This window comes from Periplaneta americana, chromosome 12 (assembly GCF_040183065.1).
Source record: "Periplaneta americana isolate PAMFEO1 chromosome 12, P.americana_PAMFEO1_priV1, whole genome shotgun sequence".
NCBI lineage: Eukaryota > Metazoa > Arthropoda > Insecta > Blattodea > Blattidae > Periplaneta > Periplaneta americana.
In genome coordinates this window covers 59,713,186-59,730,571 of record NC_091128.1, presented here as the reverse complement: position 1 = coordinate 59,730,571, position 17,386 = coordinate 59,713,186, and the positions used below count along the sequence as shown (strand labels likewise).

Genomic DNA, 17,386 nt, shown 5'->3' with positions numbered 1-17,386 from the left:
AACATTTTAACAAAGTGAGGTGGAAAGCAGAAAAGAGGAAGAGGAGGAGGAGGATGATGAGAAAAGATGATATACATAAGGGAAGAATGATAAAGGGTTGATAGATAGAGATTGTAATCATACCAGTTCATCAAAAAGAGGTTAACTTTCACACTTGATTTCAAGACGAAACAGCTAGTTTTAAAAACAATTTAGAGCTAATATTTTTTTGTATGATTGTTTTTGCATTTCAGGATGAGGTACGGTCTCAAGATACAGTATTTGTCATTATCTCAGTTGCCATGACTAAACGAGGGAGAGAGCTTGCATGGAGTTTCTTCAAAGAAAACTGGCAAGAGCTAATGAATAGATATCAGGTAATATTAAAAATATTTTTAGTTTCCTTGGCATAATTTTAAGAAGTACTCAACAGCACTAGTAATCATTGTTTGCTGCTTGGAAAATTTATATAGACTTACTCAGAGATAATTAATTGCTTATTGCTTACTTGTTAAAAGAAATAAAATATGGACGTGGTATGTCAGTATAATTTTTATATGTAAAGTAAATATTTATCATGAAAATCATCTGTGATGGTCCAGTGATCATCGTGTGTGCGTCTGAATCCAAATACCATGAGTTCAAACGTAACTTTTAAGCTGAAAAAGTGTAAACTGCAGTTCTTGTCAGATGAACTAAATCCTTTGTTTCTTTTCTCACGAACAAAGACAAAGGCAAAACTATGAGTCACGCTTACTGTTACTAGGCTACTCAGTTCTGATGGTAAAAAAATAGAAGCAATCTACTGGTCCACACACTTGTATGAAGTGAATCAGTATCACGTTTTGTATCCAGCTTGGACCTTCATTCTATGAAAACTATTTGAATGATTAAGAGGGCTTTCAGTAATGATTCAGTGAGTGAAGCCCAGATAAAATTATGGTACTAACACTTAAGAGATGGCTGGGAATTTGTTGAAAATGACACTGGTTTTGAAAAGTGTACAACAAATGGAAGACCCGAAAATGTTGAATATGTACAGGCTGCAGTCAGTGATGAAACACAGCAATTTGCAGTGCAGAAATGAAAGGAAGATCTACGGATTTCGCACACTATTCTTTCAGAAACTTTTACGGAGAAACTTGGCATGAAACATATGAAGGAAATTTCGTTCTTTGGCTTCTGTCAAAATAGCAGAAGAAATTTCGTGCTGAAGTTGCACATAACATGCTTGAAACCACAAACAATGAACCATATTTCCTTAAAACAGTAAGAACCAGAGATGAGTCATGGGTTTAGGGTTATAAGTTATGACTCTGAAACAAAAGATTAGTTTTTCCAATGGAAATTGCCTAAGTTCTTCATATCTGAAGAACTGAAGAAGGCATGGCAAAGTCGGAGCAATATCAAGGACATATTGGCGGTTTTTTTTTTTCATTTGTGAAAGGTGATATCCATCACGAGTACGCTTCCCAGAGCCAGACAAAAATAAGGATTACTAAAGTCTTTGCCACATTATAACATTCATGGCCCTGCTTCTTTCTAACAAACACACACAGTTTTTTTGTGATTTAAACATCAGCTCTGTCAATTTTTAATATCTTAATGACACTTAAGCAGTATTCGAGAAGTGTTACTCCAACATAACTGTCATAAAATTCTTGACCTGAGTCCTATCCCAAGAAAGACCAGGTTGTTTGCCAGCTTCTTTGCTTGGTGCAACGTTTAAGGATTGAATAAATTAAGTATTTAGGTTACTATTGAGTTCGATCATATTGCATCAGAGTTGTGACCGAAACTCATTATAAACCTAATTGGGAGATCTTGTTGATCACCAGCTTTCCCTCCTTAAGCCACTGGAGGACGATTTTAGTGCCATAGCAGGTCAGCACTAGGAACAGAAAAGTAGAAAAGGTAGGAAGGAAAGTGAAATATGAACCCCTAGGCCTCGAATGCTCTAATACCATGGGGGTTGAAGAAAGTAAGAGTTCAGTCAGAGGACTGGATAGGAAAGGGTAAAGAGAGATTAGGTATTGAATAGAGAAAAATTATACCAAATTCGGTCATTAACTCATCAAGCTGACCAGTGCTAATTGATGAGTAGCCCCTCCCTATAGTTCAGCTTGTAAAATTATGCTTACACCGGGGACAGAACAACTAGAGGCTTCAGTGACGTCACTACAGAAGAGCCCACACACAACAGAATTGTTCGTTTCAATACAAACTGAAAACGTTGACCACTTAGTTTCACTGATCCAGCTGCGCTCTCAAATACAATAACTTCTGTTCAGAAAATGTTTTGCAGCTGAATGGTACCGTACCTGCTAGTACGGGAGGAGGGGGTGGTCGGACCGCTTAAAAGAAACGGTCTTCAAGCTTCTAGATGTTCTCTCACCAGTGTACTAACAGCTGCACCACAGGAAGGTAGGGATGGGACATTGGGTATTTGTCCAGGTTGGTTCCTTAAAGCCTTCAATGGGAAGGATTAATGGCTCTCTCCCCTGTATTCGACAGATACCCTTTTGCAGCCATGACTAATGTTTAATGTTTTCAGACATTAATTCCACTTCTTTTCGAGCTTACTAATTCCACCTCATCTTCGTCATCAGGTTCTGGTTCAGCCTTCGCAGAACATGTTATGAGTGCATGGTCAACTTCACTATATTTCTGAATGAAGTTTCTAGCTACTTCATTCTGTTCTTCTGCTTGAATTGTTGTTTCTACTGTTTTTTTCTCCAGCACCTTCAAAATCTGCCTGTCTAAAGCAGTAGGCGAGTGGGACTCCCTGAATACTATCCCATGCCAAGCTATTGAATAATGTTCCACTTCATAGATATGCTATTGCTGCCATTCTCCTTTTGTCTCAGTAGGTACCAGTACTGTACAAGTTGACACCTGTACTGCTTTTCATTTGTGCAATAATTCCCTCTTCTATACCTTGGAGTTTGCTGGTGCAATTTGGCAGGGGGGGGGTGTGGGGGGGGATACCTTGATATTCCGAAGTTTGTCATCAAATGTAATGTGTGCTGTGCAACAGTCTTTCCTTTGTTTTTCTTCCATTCTTGCAGCAATGCTGTATAACCATCCGTGGAACAGAGATGCTGTCATGCATGAATTGGAATTATGCCTTTAAGTATACGGTAACTGTCACACATTCCTAAAGCATCTAGATTCGAAAATTTTCCTATTCTGTATCAGTGGTGTTAATTTCTGTGATCCATTAGAGTTGGTGCAGAGGAGAACAGTAAATCTCTCCTTTCCTTGCTTTACCATGGAAACTTTCCTCTTTCAAGGCCAAAGTACAGCTGGAAAGCAGATTGTAAAAAAAAAACTATTTCATCAGTATTAAATATATCTTAAAACTAGTGCTGTTGGTCGATCAAAATATTTAATTGATTAACTGCTTGAATTTAATCGATTAATCGAGTTGAAAAAATGTTTTAATATACTGTAATACACAATTATTGTTAAATTTAACTTGTGTTAAATAGCCATAGGCTATCGTTATATAGTACAAAACAACTATTTTAATTACTTACTAACATATTTATTATGAGGTTTATAATTTATTGTGTCAATTTCTCAGGGAATTTTTGAGACAAACATAAATAACAAAAAGTATGAAGACTCGCCTAGTTAATACTGCTTCATCCATGATTTTAAACATGTGAGTGCATTCACATGCTCCGAATTAAGTGCTGCTCTACATTTAGTAACTATGTTTCCTGCATCACTAAACACGAAAAAACTTTTTTTCTGTCAAGCACTTCTCCACAATCATTCAATTTAAATCCAAACATTTCACCGAGTTTACATCTCAAATTCTCATATAACATAATGGGAGTTTACACTTTTCACAAACCATAGAAAACTGATTTTTTTTCTTTATCACACTAAACATACAACCTTCATATACAAACTCAGTACAGAAACTACAACTGCAAAAGTACAGCGGTCGAAACAGAAGACTGGCTCCTATTGTAATCGAATTACCAGATTTTAGAAGGTAGTTATGCTCTTTCTTGCACACAGTGTAGACATGGCTATTTTATAAGGGATGAGGGGGGACGAATCCCAGAAAAGTATGTATTTCATATGCTAGGAAGATGAGCTGACAAGATGGAAGTTTTCTTGGAAAACCATAAAACTTAATAAGGGTTTCAACTTTCAATAGAGGTAGACTAGGTCACTGTCCTCATATCTCCATCTCTTCCTGAAGTGTTTGTGCAAAGTTTTTCCCTATGCTACCTGGTATACAGTTAGAAAATAACAGTACTATTGTGCTTTTAAGTAAGCAATTTGCGAGAGAGAAATAACAACAAAATAATAATTAATATCAACTACAACCGATTAATTTTAATCAATTCGATTATTCGATTAAATATTTTTATCAATTAATCTTACAACCCTACTTAAAACCTAATATCAATGCAGTCAACTTCTATTTCATGATTCCTGGATGCCAGGATCAGCAGGGGTTTCTTCTCCAGACATTTTCAAAGTACTTAGGAGACTGTTCTGTAAGTCTTTATATATTTCCTCATAATGGAAAAGGAAGCGAGGACTTGGTCCTGACGATCAACCCCCAACATACCGTTATTGTACTCTATTACATACTTCAGTTACACCAGTGTTTCTTTCTTTCCTTTTTTTCCTGTGTCGACCATATGAATGCTGTCATCCTTTGTAAACAGAACACTACAGCTTTTCTGTCATGCCACTTTACTGCCAATAACCCCTTGCAGGACTTCAATTCTACCTCCCCTTTTTTCAACTTTATCAAAGCTAGTTTCTTAGGATATTCTTTCGATTGTTACGAACAGTCCTCACTGCATTTGTCTTCCTCTCCCGTGTGCTAAATACAAATTATCCATGAAGATTGTGTAGTCCTTGTCCAAGACTGACTCTGTGAGTTGAAGAACCACTCATTCACTAGCAGTCACGTCTGAACTGGAATCTGCATCTTGGCCTGTTTAAATTTTGAAATTGATGTAATACCCAGATCTGGACTGACAAACCTGACTCTCTCACTTGGTTTGAACTGCACAAACTATATTTGAATTTCATTAGACTTTCATCAATAGCAGTATGCTCTGCTGAGACTTAGATTTTTTTTTTAAATGTATCATTCACAAAATCTGTTACATTCCTAATTTTATAATTGTGTCATTTTTGCCTGTTATTGTAGTGTCTCCAAAATGCAGACAACATGATAGCAATAGGAACTTAATGTAGGTCACTGTTTTACCAAATATTGGTGTTCGCACGATGCCCCTCTTTGACCAGTTAAGTTTCACTTCAGGCTTTCTCACTTGCGCAATGATTATACACAAAACAAAGTAAGCTCTTATTTTGTCTGGTGTTGTGTCAAACCATTTATCGTCATACATTTTCTCCTTGTAATTTGGATCTCACAAAGTCTATGTCGCATATTGGTTCGTCTTGCAAGATATCAGCTCCCAGAAATCGTCACTCACAGAACTGCCTGAACATGTCACTTGCAGAGGGACCGTCACCTAATCCACATGCCACAGTTGCGGAAGTGCAAGATAGAGCTGGATATTTCCACACTTGCGGATTATTTTCTTCTTTCTTCCACTGCCATTTGTCCTTGCAATTTAGCACACTATGTGTATGTTTGTTCATCTGCACTGTATTATCTTCATTATCACAAGAGCTATCACTACTATTAGGGTATTTGAGAATAAGGTACTTAGAAAAATATTTGGGGCTGAGAGGGATGAAGTTATAGAAGAATGAAGAAAGTTACACAACACAGAACTGCACGCCTTGTATTCTTCTCCTGACATAATTAGGAATGTTAAATCCAGACGTTTGAGATGAGCAGGGCATGTAGCATGTATGGGCGAATCCAGAAATACATAATTATAGTGTGTCAGTTGGGAAGCCGGAGGGAAAAAGACCTTCAGGGAGGCCGAGACGTAGATGGGAGGATAATATTTAAATGGATTTGAGGAATGTGGGATATGATGGTAGAGATTGGATTAATCTTGCTTAGGATAGGGACCAATGGCGGGCTTATGTGAGGGTGGCAATGAACCTCTGAGTTCTCTAAAATCCATTTGCAAGTAAGCTAGACCTGCTGCTGTCACTGTCACTAGAACTATAATTATGTACAGTAGCATCTAAATTCTATTTTCTTCCGTATCTGAATCACTGATGACTGTAACCACTTGTTTACATTACCAGGCGAACACTTTTGCTTGGGTTGCACCATCAGGAAAATTCAATGTAGGCTACTTTTCTCCAAACAGTTGTGAATTTTGCAAAACCTTTCCTGTGTACTTGTAGGAAAATATCCCCCCTTGTTGACAGAAGGTTGTTTAGAGCTTACAACAAGCCTCTAGACCAGCGATGGGGAAAAGGGGTGGAACGAACATAAGCAGCAACTTACTCACTCCACATCTAAAACAGCAGGTCAAGCGTATTTCGTTTGATTGTTTACAAGGTGAGTCCAAAGCTGTGCAGTGGCGTAACCCAGTAGAAACGCGATGTAATAGTTGTGTTGTTATACTCCTGACCTAAACTAATAGGGTGCTGATAAATGTTAATAGGACGAAACAAGCGTTTATATTTGAGCAATTAAAATGTATTTACATAAATAGAACGAAAATAATAATTGTGTTACTTCATTCCGTAGACAGATCGAATGAGTAATGAATAAAGTAAATAGAATGCAAATACTTTTCTTGCAACAAATGAACTGATAGCACGAACAATTAACAAATATATAAATAATGTTACAAAAGAAACAATAATATAATAATAATAATAATAATAATAATAATAATAATAATAATACCTTATTGCCAGAACAAAGATACATATTGATTTTTTAACATAAAACACTCTAGCAGCCCCAGAAAGAGTAAGTTACATACTCGTGCTCAGGGAGCATTCCACATAATGTTAAGATATTTTTATTAAATAATAGAGTAAAAAGTAAAAAAGAAGAAAAGAAAAACACAGATATTACAATAATTGAATTTAAATTTTCTCTGTTAACAGCAATTTTTTAATTGATTTTTTTTTAATAAGTGGCATTAGCAAATTGTATGTTTAGGAATTCAGCATTATCATGTTATAAAACCTGGGGCCGAAGTTGTTACTGCCTTCCGAGAACATCTAAATTTCTCTACTATATGTTTTGAGAAAAGATAACTAACACGAAATATATTTGTTGCTAAACAAACTGAAGCTGGCTCGTCTTTAGTTTTTAATTAATATTTTAATTCTTTCAATTTCTGGTCCTATTTAAAGAGGACATAAATTAGCGTTTAATCTGTAAAACGACTACACAAAACCGTCACGATACTCTAATATTAGGATTTCTGTTATAATAATGTCACCATGATAAAAATACAAATTCATACATTTATCTGCCAAATTCTCTTCGCTATAATTCTGTTCATGGAGGGATTTAAAATGCCGGAACACACTAAACAAGAAGCAGAATACCTCCTTGTTGCACAACAAACACAATGCTTTGTTGTTTCGAGGAACACAAAGGTACTTATATTCCCATTCATCTTTGTAAATGTATCTTTTTACTTTGCTGTGGAACATGATTCCACCACTGATACTCGCAGACTTGTGGTCGCGATTTGGACGGGAACAGATACAGGAATGAGTAGTCTGCTAGCTAGCAGTGCGAGGGGTTCAACTATGATTGAGGGGAAGGGAACACACTGTGCTACTTTTCCCCATCGCTGCTCTAAACTGACAGCTTAAAAATACTGAAAATGAAAGTTGCAGCATCTGCCAGACGTGTTTAGACGGCACTGCTTGGGAGCGTACCACATCTCTGACACAATGTTAGTCAGCAAGGGGTTAATTAAATGTTACAGTCATATTTGTCTACACTGCCTTTAACGTGGTTCTTTTTCAGGGAGGTTTCCTTTTGGCACGTCTGGTGAAATACACAACTGAAAATTTCGCAAGTGAAGAACATGCAACAGAGGTAGAGGCCTTCTTTCGTGATCACTACTCACCAGGAACAGAGCGCACAGTGCAGCAGAGCTGTGAAACAATACGCCTCAATGCTGCTTGGTTACAGCGTGATCGCGAGAATATACACAAATACCTCAGCTCTGGCAAGTAAAGTACCGGTATTATCTAACTTGCATCATTCGAACTGTAATGGCAGATATATTATGGTTTAAAAGTACCCAGTGATTTAAAATTTTGGGATAAAAGAAGATAACTTCATCATAACTACTGCATTTTGTTGAAATATATAATAGATGTCACTGAGGTTTTGAAAATGTATTATTTTTTATACTTTAATGCAATATGAAATCAAGGTTGGAAGAGGAAAGTAAAGACATTTGTGTATTGTAGTAAGTAATTTACATGGGTGAAGGACTCAAAGTCAAGTACCCTTCATTGGATTAATAGTATGAATCCACTTTCATTCATAATGTAATTTAATTTCCCTTTGAATTCATTGGTAAAATTCTTATATATTGTTAATGCTATTCTTAAATTACGGAGTTCAGTTACTTTTGTAGATAATTCTAATGTGTGAATCCTCATTGAGTGACTATACATATAATTGAATATCATAACTTTAATCGTATGGAATTAATCTCTCTGAATGCAGCACAGAAAACAATTTCTTTTGTGCAAAAATATCTGTAAGAATTCCATAGTATTTGTGTAGACAGAGTCAACATTAATTCTATGGTGTACAATAAAAAGGCCATAAGTCACAAATTGAAAATTTTCAATAGAAGAAAAGCATTATGATGGAATGGAAATCTAAAGCTCTACAACATTATGGAAGAGGATAGACATATGCCCATTATACCATCCGAAGAAGTAAATTTTTTGTATTTACATGGAGATCATAACTCAGAACCACTTACACCCTTTCTATCGTGCACCATAGAATTATTTTTGTGCATTGGAAAGAAGTACATAAATCTCTATGTAAGTGAAGTTATTGGCGTACGGGTTGCATATTTGTTGTTACATTGTTCAGGGATGCAAATTATCTTGGCCTCTTGTGTTATCAGAACGTGCTCTGAAAGAAAGCAGCTTTAATATATGTTTTAATACTTTTTGTATGTGGCTCTTCATTTTTTAACATTGTATAAACTTGAATTGTTGCTCCTCTTTCTCATATATGTATCGCACTTCATGTTTTCCATTAAAGTAAACTTTTTGCCCAATTTTATGTAAGATGCATTTTGAAATTCTTGTACATATAAGTTTACTTAATTTGGAGTTGAATTTGTGTTTTTTTACGTTTACGAAATTAGAATAATAACTAAATTGTATTACTTTAGAAGTTTAAATAACGTAAGTGTTATGAAGAGTTTTTTCCTTTGTTAATTTGTTTTACTTTATTTAGGTGACAATATTTTAGCAAATACATGTTTTTAATTAAAATTATCTTAACTTATTTACAGAAAGAAACCAGAATAACAGATTATCATTATTGAATAAATCCTGTGCCATAGTGTCATGGTCTAAGGCATCATGCCTGGATTCACTTTACCGAATGAGCACTAGTTTGAGTCCTCATGAGGAAGAAATTTTCTCATGAAATTTCGACCATTGTATGGGACCGCTAGCTACCCAGCATTATGATGAATTGGGGAGCTACACTAGATAGTATAATCTGGTTTCAAAAACTAGCTATAACAGCTGGGAGAGGATTATCATTATGCTGACCACACATTATCCTATACTGATTTGATGATCATTAACCTCATTTGATTCTTCATAGGCTGTTGCACCACGGAATGTTGAATAAAATGACATACCGGTATTTATTATACAGTATATACTAAAACTTTATGCGCGTTCTATTCTTGTAGGTCCCACATAAAAAATATGGAAATGTAATACGTATATATGTTTAAAAAATCTAATCAAATCTTTGAGTTTGGCATGGAACCGTTTTAAGTTATAAAAACTAAGTTTTGGTTGGTTATAAATGCATATATTATGATACAGAAATTATTATATTCTGATTATCTCTAGGTACTGGTCATCCATTTCATATGAAATTTAAAATGAATTTACATGTATATTTAATTTGTCCGAAATAATAAAGTATGTTTTATTATTAGTTACGGGTTTCATAATATATGTACAAACATGATACATCTTTGCTGATTCATAGAAAATGCAGAATTACACAGACTACTCACTTATAAATTGATTAAAATCTTCAATTTCGGAGGTTATTCTCTCAATGAAATTGGCAATTTTTATCCAGCATACCTTCAGTTTCACTGGTTACTTTTGCCAAGATGCCTGTTTCTGTTCCTGATGTTAAAGGTGTGAATGAAAATTCACCTTTTCATTCCCTGCGAGAATTCATTAATATATTTTGAAACATCTCTTTGTTCTGTTGTGACAATGGATTTCAAATAATAAAATGAAAACTTGACAATAGATTTGATTATTAATTAAACACTTTGTGTAAAATGTTGAGGAAAATAGTGTACATATATAGAATACGTCGTTGAGGTCTAATGAAAGAATAGTCCTTGAATTTACACAAGTGGGAATTTTGGTGTATCTTGAAATAATAATGCAAGATGAGACAGTGTACGAAAAATTCCTGTGCACAATATTAAGGAAAAAGCAATACACTATGCGCATGTTGCTCCTTAGCAGGAGCATGACGATGCAACCCACAACTTATTACTTCTTAATAGCAGCAGGCCGATGCAGCCCACAAGACACCATTATTAGAAACTTAAATTAAGTTTGAATATCATCATATATATACTGTAGTATGTACTAGCGCTATGTTTGGTTCCAGTTTGCCAAGTATGGCAAAGTTCGACATTTGCCGATGTTTGCTCTCCAGAAGGAGGCCTGTCGTGTTTGTTCCACCCTGTTTTCAAAATATTCGCCATCATGCACTCCCATTCCTTCATGTTTAACCGTTTAAGGATTTTAGCACAGATCTTGCGATTAGTTTTTCATTTGAAATAAGACGAAGTTTTGTAATTTCTTAGTTGCCCCTCTCATGTTCGAACATTGCAGGTCACTAGTATATATGTATTACATTCAAGATATTACTAGTGACTTGGGCAGTGAATGCTGCATTTATATTCTTGCACTGGTTATAATATTCATTAAAAGTTCAAGTTCTTTGTTTTATGTTTATGCTAAGATAATTGTCATCAAATGGTGACCTACGATTGTTTAAAACTAATTTAACAAATGTTCTTTAAGATTACACCTTTTAACAGTTATTTCATACACATTATAGCCTGCAAACCCATAAATCACAAAACTACGAAACACTTAAAGGTTTCACGAATCCCCTGCCATCTTATTTTATCAAATTGTAAGTTTTTCATTTCCCCCATGATTGTTGACGTTGTTCCTATCACTAAAAATGCTTCTCAGCCATAACCATTCATTCTTTCATTCTTAAATCTGTTTAAATCTATTATTTAACACACAACTTCTTTTTTTTCTACATTGGGAAATTCTTTGGCTCAGATTTGTGTCGTGTCATCATTTTCTTCCAGTCATGACAGACTTCTCTATTGTAGTCAATGCTACTTCGAGAGAACAGGATCATCTGGTTAGACATTTCCAAACACTTATGTCATAATGACGGCAACGACAATTATGTTGTTTTTCTTATTATTATTATTATTATTATTATTATCATCATCATCATCATCATCATCATCATCATCATCATTATCGGGATGGTGCTGCTGCTGATTATAATGATGATGAAGATGAAGGAGAACAAACATTGTAATGCAATAAAAATTAATGGTTCTCTCTGATGTAACTCAGAAAGTAATCTTTCTTTTGTAATTATATATTTCATAATATTCACACATGTCAAAGTGTCGCACTTATGATTTTATAAGTGAAGGGTTGAGAATTTTAAGTAGGCTATCCACAATTTTTTAATTTTTCAGAACAGCAAAAACAAAGTTAAGTTTTACAATAAATTTCTGTATAACCTATGCAAATTCTTTATGCAACTATTTTCAGATTGTAGAAGAACTGATTAAACAACAATGTGAAAATAAAAATTGGAAAACACTACTAAAGTCCTCGATCTGATATAGTTGCTCATTTTACTTAAAAACTGGCCATAACTGTGTTAACAGCATATTTCTATCAAATAAACTTGTTAGACTCACCACACTGTGTAATATGCAACAATACAAATATAGCAATGGAACACTTACTACTCTGCACCAAACTACAAAAAATGGTTGGTACAGAAGAATTCCAAGTTTCTAGCTATACTACCAGAAAGCTTGCAATGATGTTAAGTCAAGAGCTTCCAAACATTTGATTACTACCACCACCACAGCCACATCCACACCTACTTCTACTACCACTATTTTAAAATACTGTAAATGTTTCATTCATGAGTTAGTAAAATCAAAAATACATTTGAAGTTAGAATGTAAGCTAATTTCTTTGTTTTTCTTATAATATGCATGGGTGAAATGGCAAAAAATTATAAGTGGACTTAATGTAGTTAAAAACAACATAACTCACGGTAAAATAACACAATGAATCATATTTTCTCCTAAACATTTTAATCGTGGTAGACACTGCGAAGTAAACTAAAAGAACTCCAAAAGGAAATAACATTTCAATGGATACCTAGTCATTGTGGTATACTTGGAAACGAGAAAGTCGATAATATTGCAAAACAGGCAACATATTTGCAACCAAGACCTCTTCAAGTGATATCTCTATCCAATGCTTTTGCTTCAGTAAAGTCTTATTTTACAAACCTCTGGATCAACAATTGGCTCTCTTCTGACAAAGGAAAAATTTTACAGTCTGTACAAAAGAAACCAAATGACCTGGAAATGTACAAAAACTTGCCCAGACATGTTCAAACATTTTTAACAAGAGCCAGAACAGGTCACATTGTCACACAATTGTACCTACACCGATTTCACATTTCTGATAATCCTACTTGTCTGTGGTGTAATAATCATGATGAAGATCTGGAACACATTCTTCTATACTGTCCATCCATAAACCACAAAAGAAGTAAATTAAAATCATCAGTACCAGTTGCAGAAGACACAGTTCTGCAGTATATATTGACTACGCCTCTGGCTACTAGCAACAGGCATCTATAATGAACATTGATCAAAATACCCCTCATTTCTCGTGAAAAACAACAACTGAATAGACTACAGTGGACTATATGTTGTCAGCAAACAGCTGGATACATTAAGAAGATTGATAAACTCCTAAACATTTTAACATTTGGCATTACAGTGCATTAGGTACTTGTTCACTCCAGTAACCTATCTGACCTTCTGTCTCATCTTCGTCTGCATCATGTGAAGTTTCCTTCTTGGTAATTATATCTTGAAAGTCAAAAAATGGCTTCCAGGAAATCTTTTTACAATGTGGAATGTAGTCCTGCTGGCTCTTTAGATCCTTTATTTTTGCAGAGTTAACTGGAACTGACAATAACCTTTTTTCAGTGCTGGAAAGATTCTCAAGTTTCCTGGTTTCCCTGTTGCAAATGACTGATAGTCTTCCAGGTCCGAGTGTGTGTTTGTATTTCACTTAGAAAAAATCGTCAACCTTTTTCTCAATTAGCTCTCTCATGCGAACATTTTAAGAAGTCTTGGGCCTTTGAAAAGCATCTCTGCTGAGCATCTGGAAGTCAGAGACACTATCATTGTCAAACTGCAAAACGTGAATGGTTTCTGCCTACGAGCTTTTTGGATAATGTTCACTGAATCCTCTGGAGTGTAAATAAGGTTGATGGGACTTTTCTTGCAGTGCTCAATGTGGCTGAGGTCTTGGTCACATGGTAGGTATGTGTGGCTACTAACTAGGAATCTGTGCCTGATAGTTTTGCAAACTTTCTCTGTACAAGGCAAGATCAAAGAGACAAGATAAATACAATTTTGTTCTGACCTGTACAGTCATCACTCTGTAAGATTAATTCCCAAACTGGCAAAACTTTCTTTGCTGTTAGAGTTTTCATTACTTCAGGAGAGCAGAATATATCTCATTTTGTCTGACTCTTTACCCAGACAACCATGAATGTTTCATTGCTGGAGCACACATGTATCTCTTCGTTGCAAACCCGTAGTTGTCTTTGGTAGAAGGCTTATGAATGACTGGGAACTGAGAAAATCTGTTGCATATCGAATGCCATTACTGCAGTATTCTTGAAAGTTTTTGAAGCTTTTTTGTCTGATAAATTTCTCTTGCTGATAAGCTGCAAGATTGGGATTTGTGAGAGATTATGAAACTTGTGCATTGTCACTGTGAGAGATGCCAAAAGTTAAATTCATGCAACAATATATCTCTATAGAGCCTCTCCTTTACTGGTTCTGATTGAACTTCGTCTAAAATATGAGTACATCTTACTTAGATTTAGTGTTAAAGACAGGTATGTTCTGTATTCTAGAGTAGTAACTTTGATCACAAGGTTTTTCCGCTTTTGATACAAGTCCCATTAAATACACATTCTGCTGATCATGATCTCCTAGTGCTTTAAAATGCTAATATATTGCTGATCTATTTGATATCTTCAAATATCATCCATAAAAGCAATCAACTACTTACTTTTCGCAGGAACATTAGCATATCCAATGGCTGGTTAATATTATTCAGAAAAATTCAATATTTTCCTCACATTCTGTTTCCAGTTTTCTGGTTACGACACCTTTTTTTTTTGTCTGAACTCTCATTTTCTATTGAAGTTCTTGCAATAGCATTTTCGGTGTCATTGTCATCATCTGTATCAGGGTTTGAAGAAGTTCCATCATTGTATATTAATTCAGTACTGCATACACCTCCTGTACTCACAAATAAACACCCTGTATTAGATGACAGCTCTTAAATTTTACTTAGTTATTTAACGACGCTGTATCAACTATGAGGTTATTTAGCATCGATAGGATTGATGATTGCGAGATGATATTTGGTGAGATGAGGCCGAGGATTCGCCATAGATTACCTGACATTTGCCTTATGGTTGGGGAAAACCTCGGAAAAAACTCAACCAGGTAATCAGCCAAAGCGGGAATTGAACCCGCCCCGAACACAACTTCGGATCGGAAGGCAAGCGCCTTAGCCGACTGAGCTACGCCGGTGGCTAGATGACAGCTAGGGAGGCACAATGTATGATATGTTTGATAGGTTTCTAATTAGAGTAATAAAACGAAAGTGACAGAACTTCTCAGTTTCTGTAGATGACGATGTTGGGTGATTTATTTCACATTATATGTGAAATTGTTTTTAGTCATTTCAGAAGTAGATGTTGTTATCTAATAACTCTCCTAATGTGTGTAAAATAAAATTTTACTGATATATTATAATATATTCTAATACACCTATAATTTATAGAATGTTAAGTAAATAATAGAATTCTATTACATATCAACACATCAGAGCAATACTATTGTAACTAGCAGTGCTAATAATAATAGTTCGATAGTATTGCTCTGAACTGTCGATATGTTAAATTTCATTACTAGTAGGTTGCAGGCAACCCTGAACAACAATTCAGCTATAAAAATAAACCAACTTCAAGCAAAAAAATCATAAACTTTGAATAAAGCCAAAGGAACACACAAATTGAACTTCACACAGCAACCATCTTGTTTAAGTTTTGTAGTACACGAGCTAGCTTCCTGTTAGCAGACTGAATATAAACCCACTTACAATTCTTAGAAGATGCATGAAAATTGTCGTTAGCTCCATTATTATTGGCAAATTGAAGGGTTAATTCTTGTCTACAGTACTGAAAGGGGCTAAAAAGCAAACTACAATGACAGATTTGAATCCAACACTAAAAAAATGATAAAGTCAAACATCATTTTTGGTCATTTGGTATATAGTCCACTCATAACTCTCAACCCTTCTATTTATATTCACAAAACTATATGTGAAATATAATTAGTAACTTATTAACAGTGGAGTGGAATCTGATTATGATAAAATTGTGTGTTGAGTGTATTATCGCCTTGCTCTCATGGTTAACATTCGGCAGGTCTTTGAGCGGCCTCGTGCATAACATTCGGCAGGTCTTTGAAATTTAACTGCATTATTGTTTTCAATTTCTTATGTCGCCGCTCCAATCACTCACCTCAATTTCAATATTGCAACAAATAAGCTGCTTCCATTATTAAATGACACCTACTTGTCTAATCCACGTGGACTGAAACCGAGGTTGCAATGTCTTGTGCTGAGGACGAACATTAAGGTATGTGATTAAAAATTATTATATAAGAGTTATTATTAATAGTTAAGAATGTCAACGTACTCGTATATGAAATAATAATAATAGTAATAATAATAATAATAATAATAATAGCCATTTAACAATATAACAAACGTGTTTATTCTTATCGAGGAAGTAGACATGACAATGTAATGGTTAGAGTGAAACCTACAGAGCAACAATCGGTTGGCAAAATTGTTTTAAAAGCACACCACATGTTATTGTATGATCCCGACATGTTAACCATGAGAGCGCGGCAATAATAACATTAATTTGTGTTTGGCTGTTTGTATTTTGAGAGAAGCATTCATTACAAAGCCAGAAATTACAGTCACACTAGCATGATGTGATTGACATCCAGTGAACACTCCAATTTCATGCAATTATTCGTATATTCTTTTCCTGTCTTGTTTAATGTAACTCATATTTTGGCATGATTTTCAGTGCATATTGATGATATAGTGTGTATTAATTTTAAATTATTTCATGCCACAGTATTATGCCATGTTCATACTTTCCTATCGAACCTCATATTTACACATCTAGAAAATGCTTGGTTTAGGCAATGGCCTATGACAGAATTTTCACGAAATATTTTTGAGAGAAATAGGAAATTATTTTTAATATTTTGAATCACAAAGCCACTAATATACCCTCATTATTTTGTTCTCAGCTGAAAATCTTACATTTTACAAACTTTATTACATCCCTAACAGTATTCGTATGGATGGATTCATAATAAAAAGACTGAAGTCATACCTTGTTAGCAATCTGATATCTGTATTACACACAAAAAAAATAAATAATTCAGAAATTTTAATACATTTGGTCAAATAAAAATATAATAGCCTGAGTATATTTACTGTGGTGCAAAGGCTATTGCAAATTACTGAATCACTGTGTTTGAAAGGACATAACCAACAAATTCTGAGCATGATAGATTGAAATAAGTTTTCCACTATAACGATAGTTTTCACCGCAGCATTTGTACCTGGTAGGCACAATGCAAAATTAATTGCTTCATCCGATTTTTCGAAAAAAAATATTGAAGCTTTGAATTTTTTACAAATATTTCAGTCCATCTTTCTTCTAGAGGCAATTTCTTAGTTACCCACGCTTGCATATGCTGTTCCATTGTGTTCTTATATATCCAAACTCATAAAAAATGTA

General features: G+C 34.8%; 1 protein-coding gene across 2 annotated transcripts in view; it reads left to right on the top strand.

Annotated features, from left to right (window-relative positions):
- Psa (puromycin-sensitive aminopeptidase) overlaps positions 1 to 17,019 on the top strand; it is a 105,966-nt gene extending 88,947 nt beyond the window's left edge. For both annotated transcript variants that reach the window (XM_069841417.1, XM_069841418.1), the window contains exons 13-14: positions 234 to 356; positions 7,889 to 17,019. In XM_069841417.1, the coding sequence (XP_069697518.1) occupies positions 234 to 356; positions 7,889 to 8,101 (336 nt within the window). In that variant the 3' untranslated portion in view covers positions 8,102 to 17,019. The remainder of the gene's footprint in view (positions 1 to 233; positions 357 to 7,888) is intronic.
- The last annotated feature ends 367 nt before the right edge of the window (positions 17,020 to 17,386 follow it).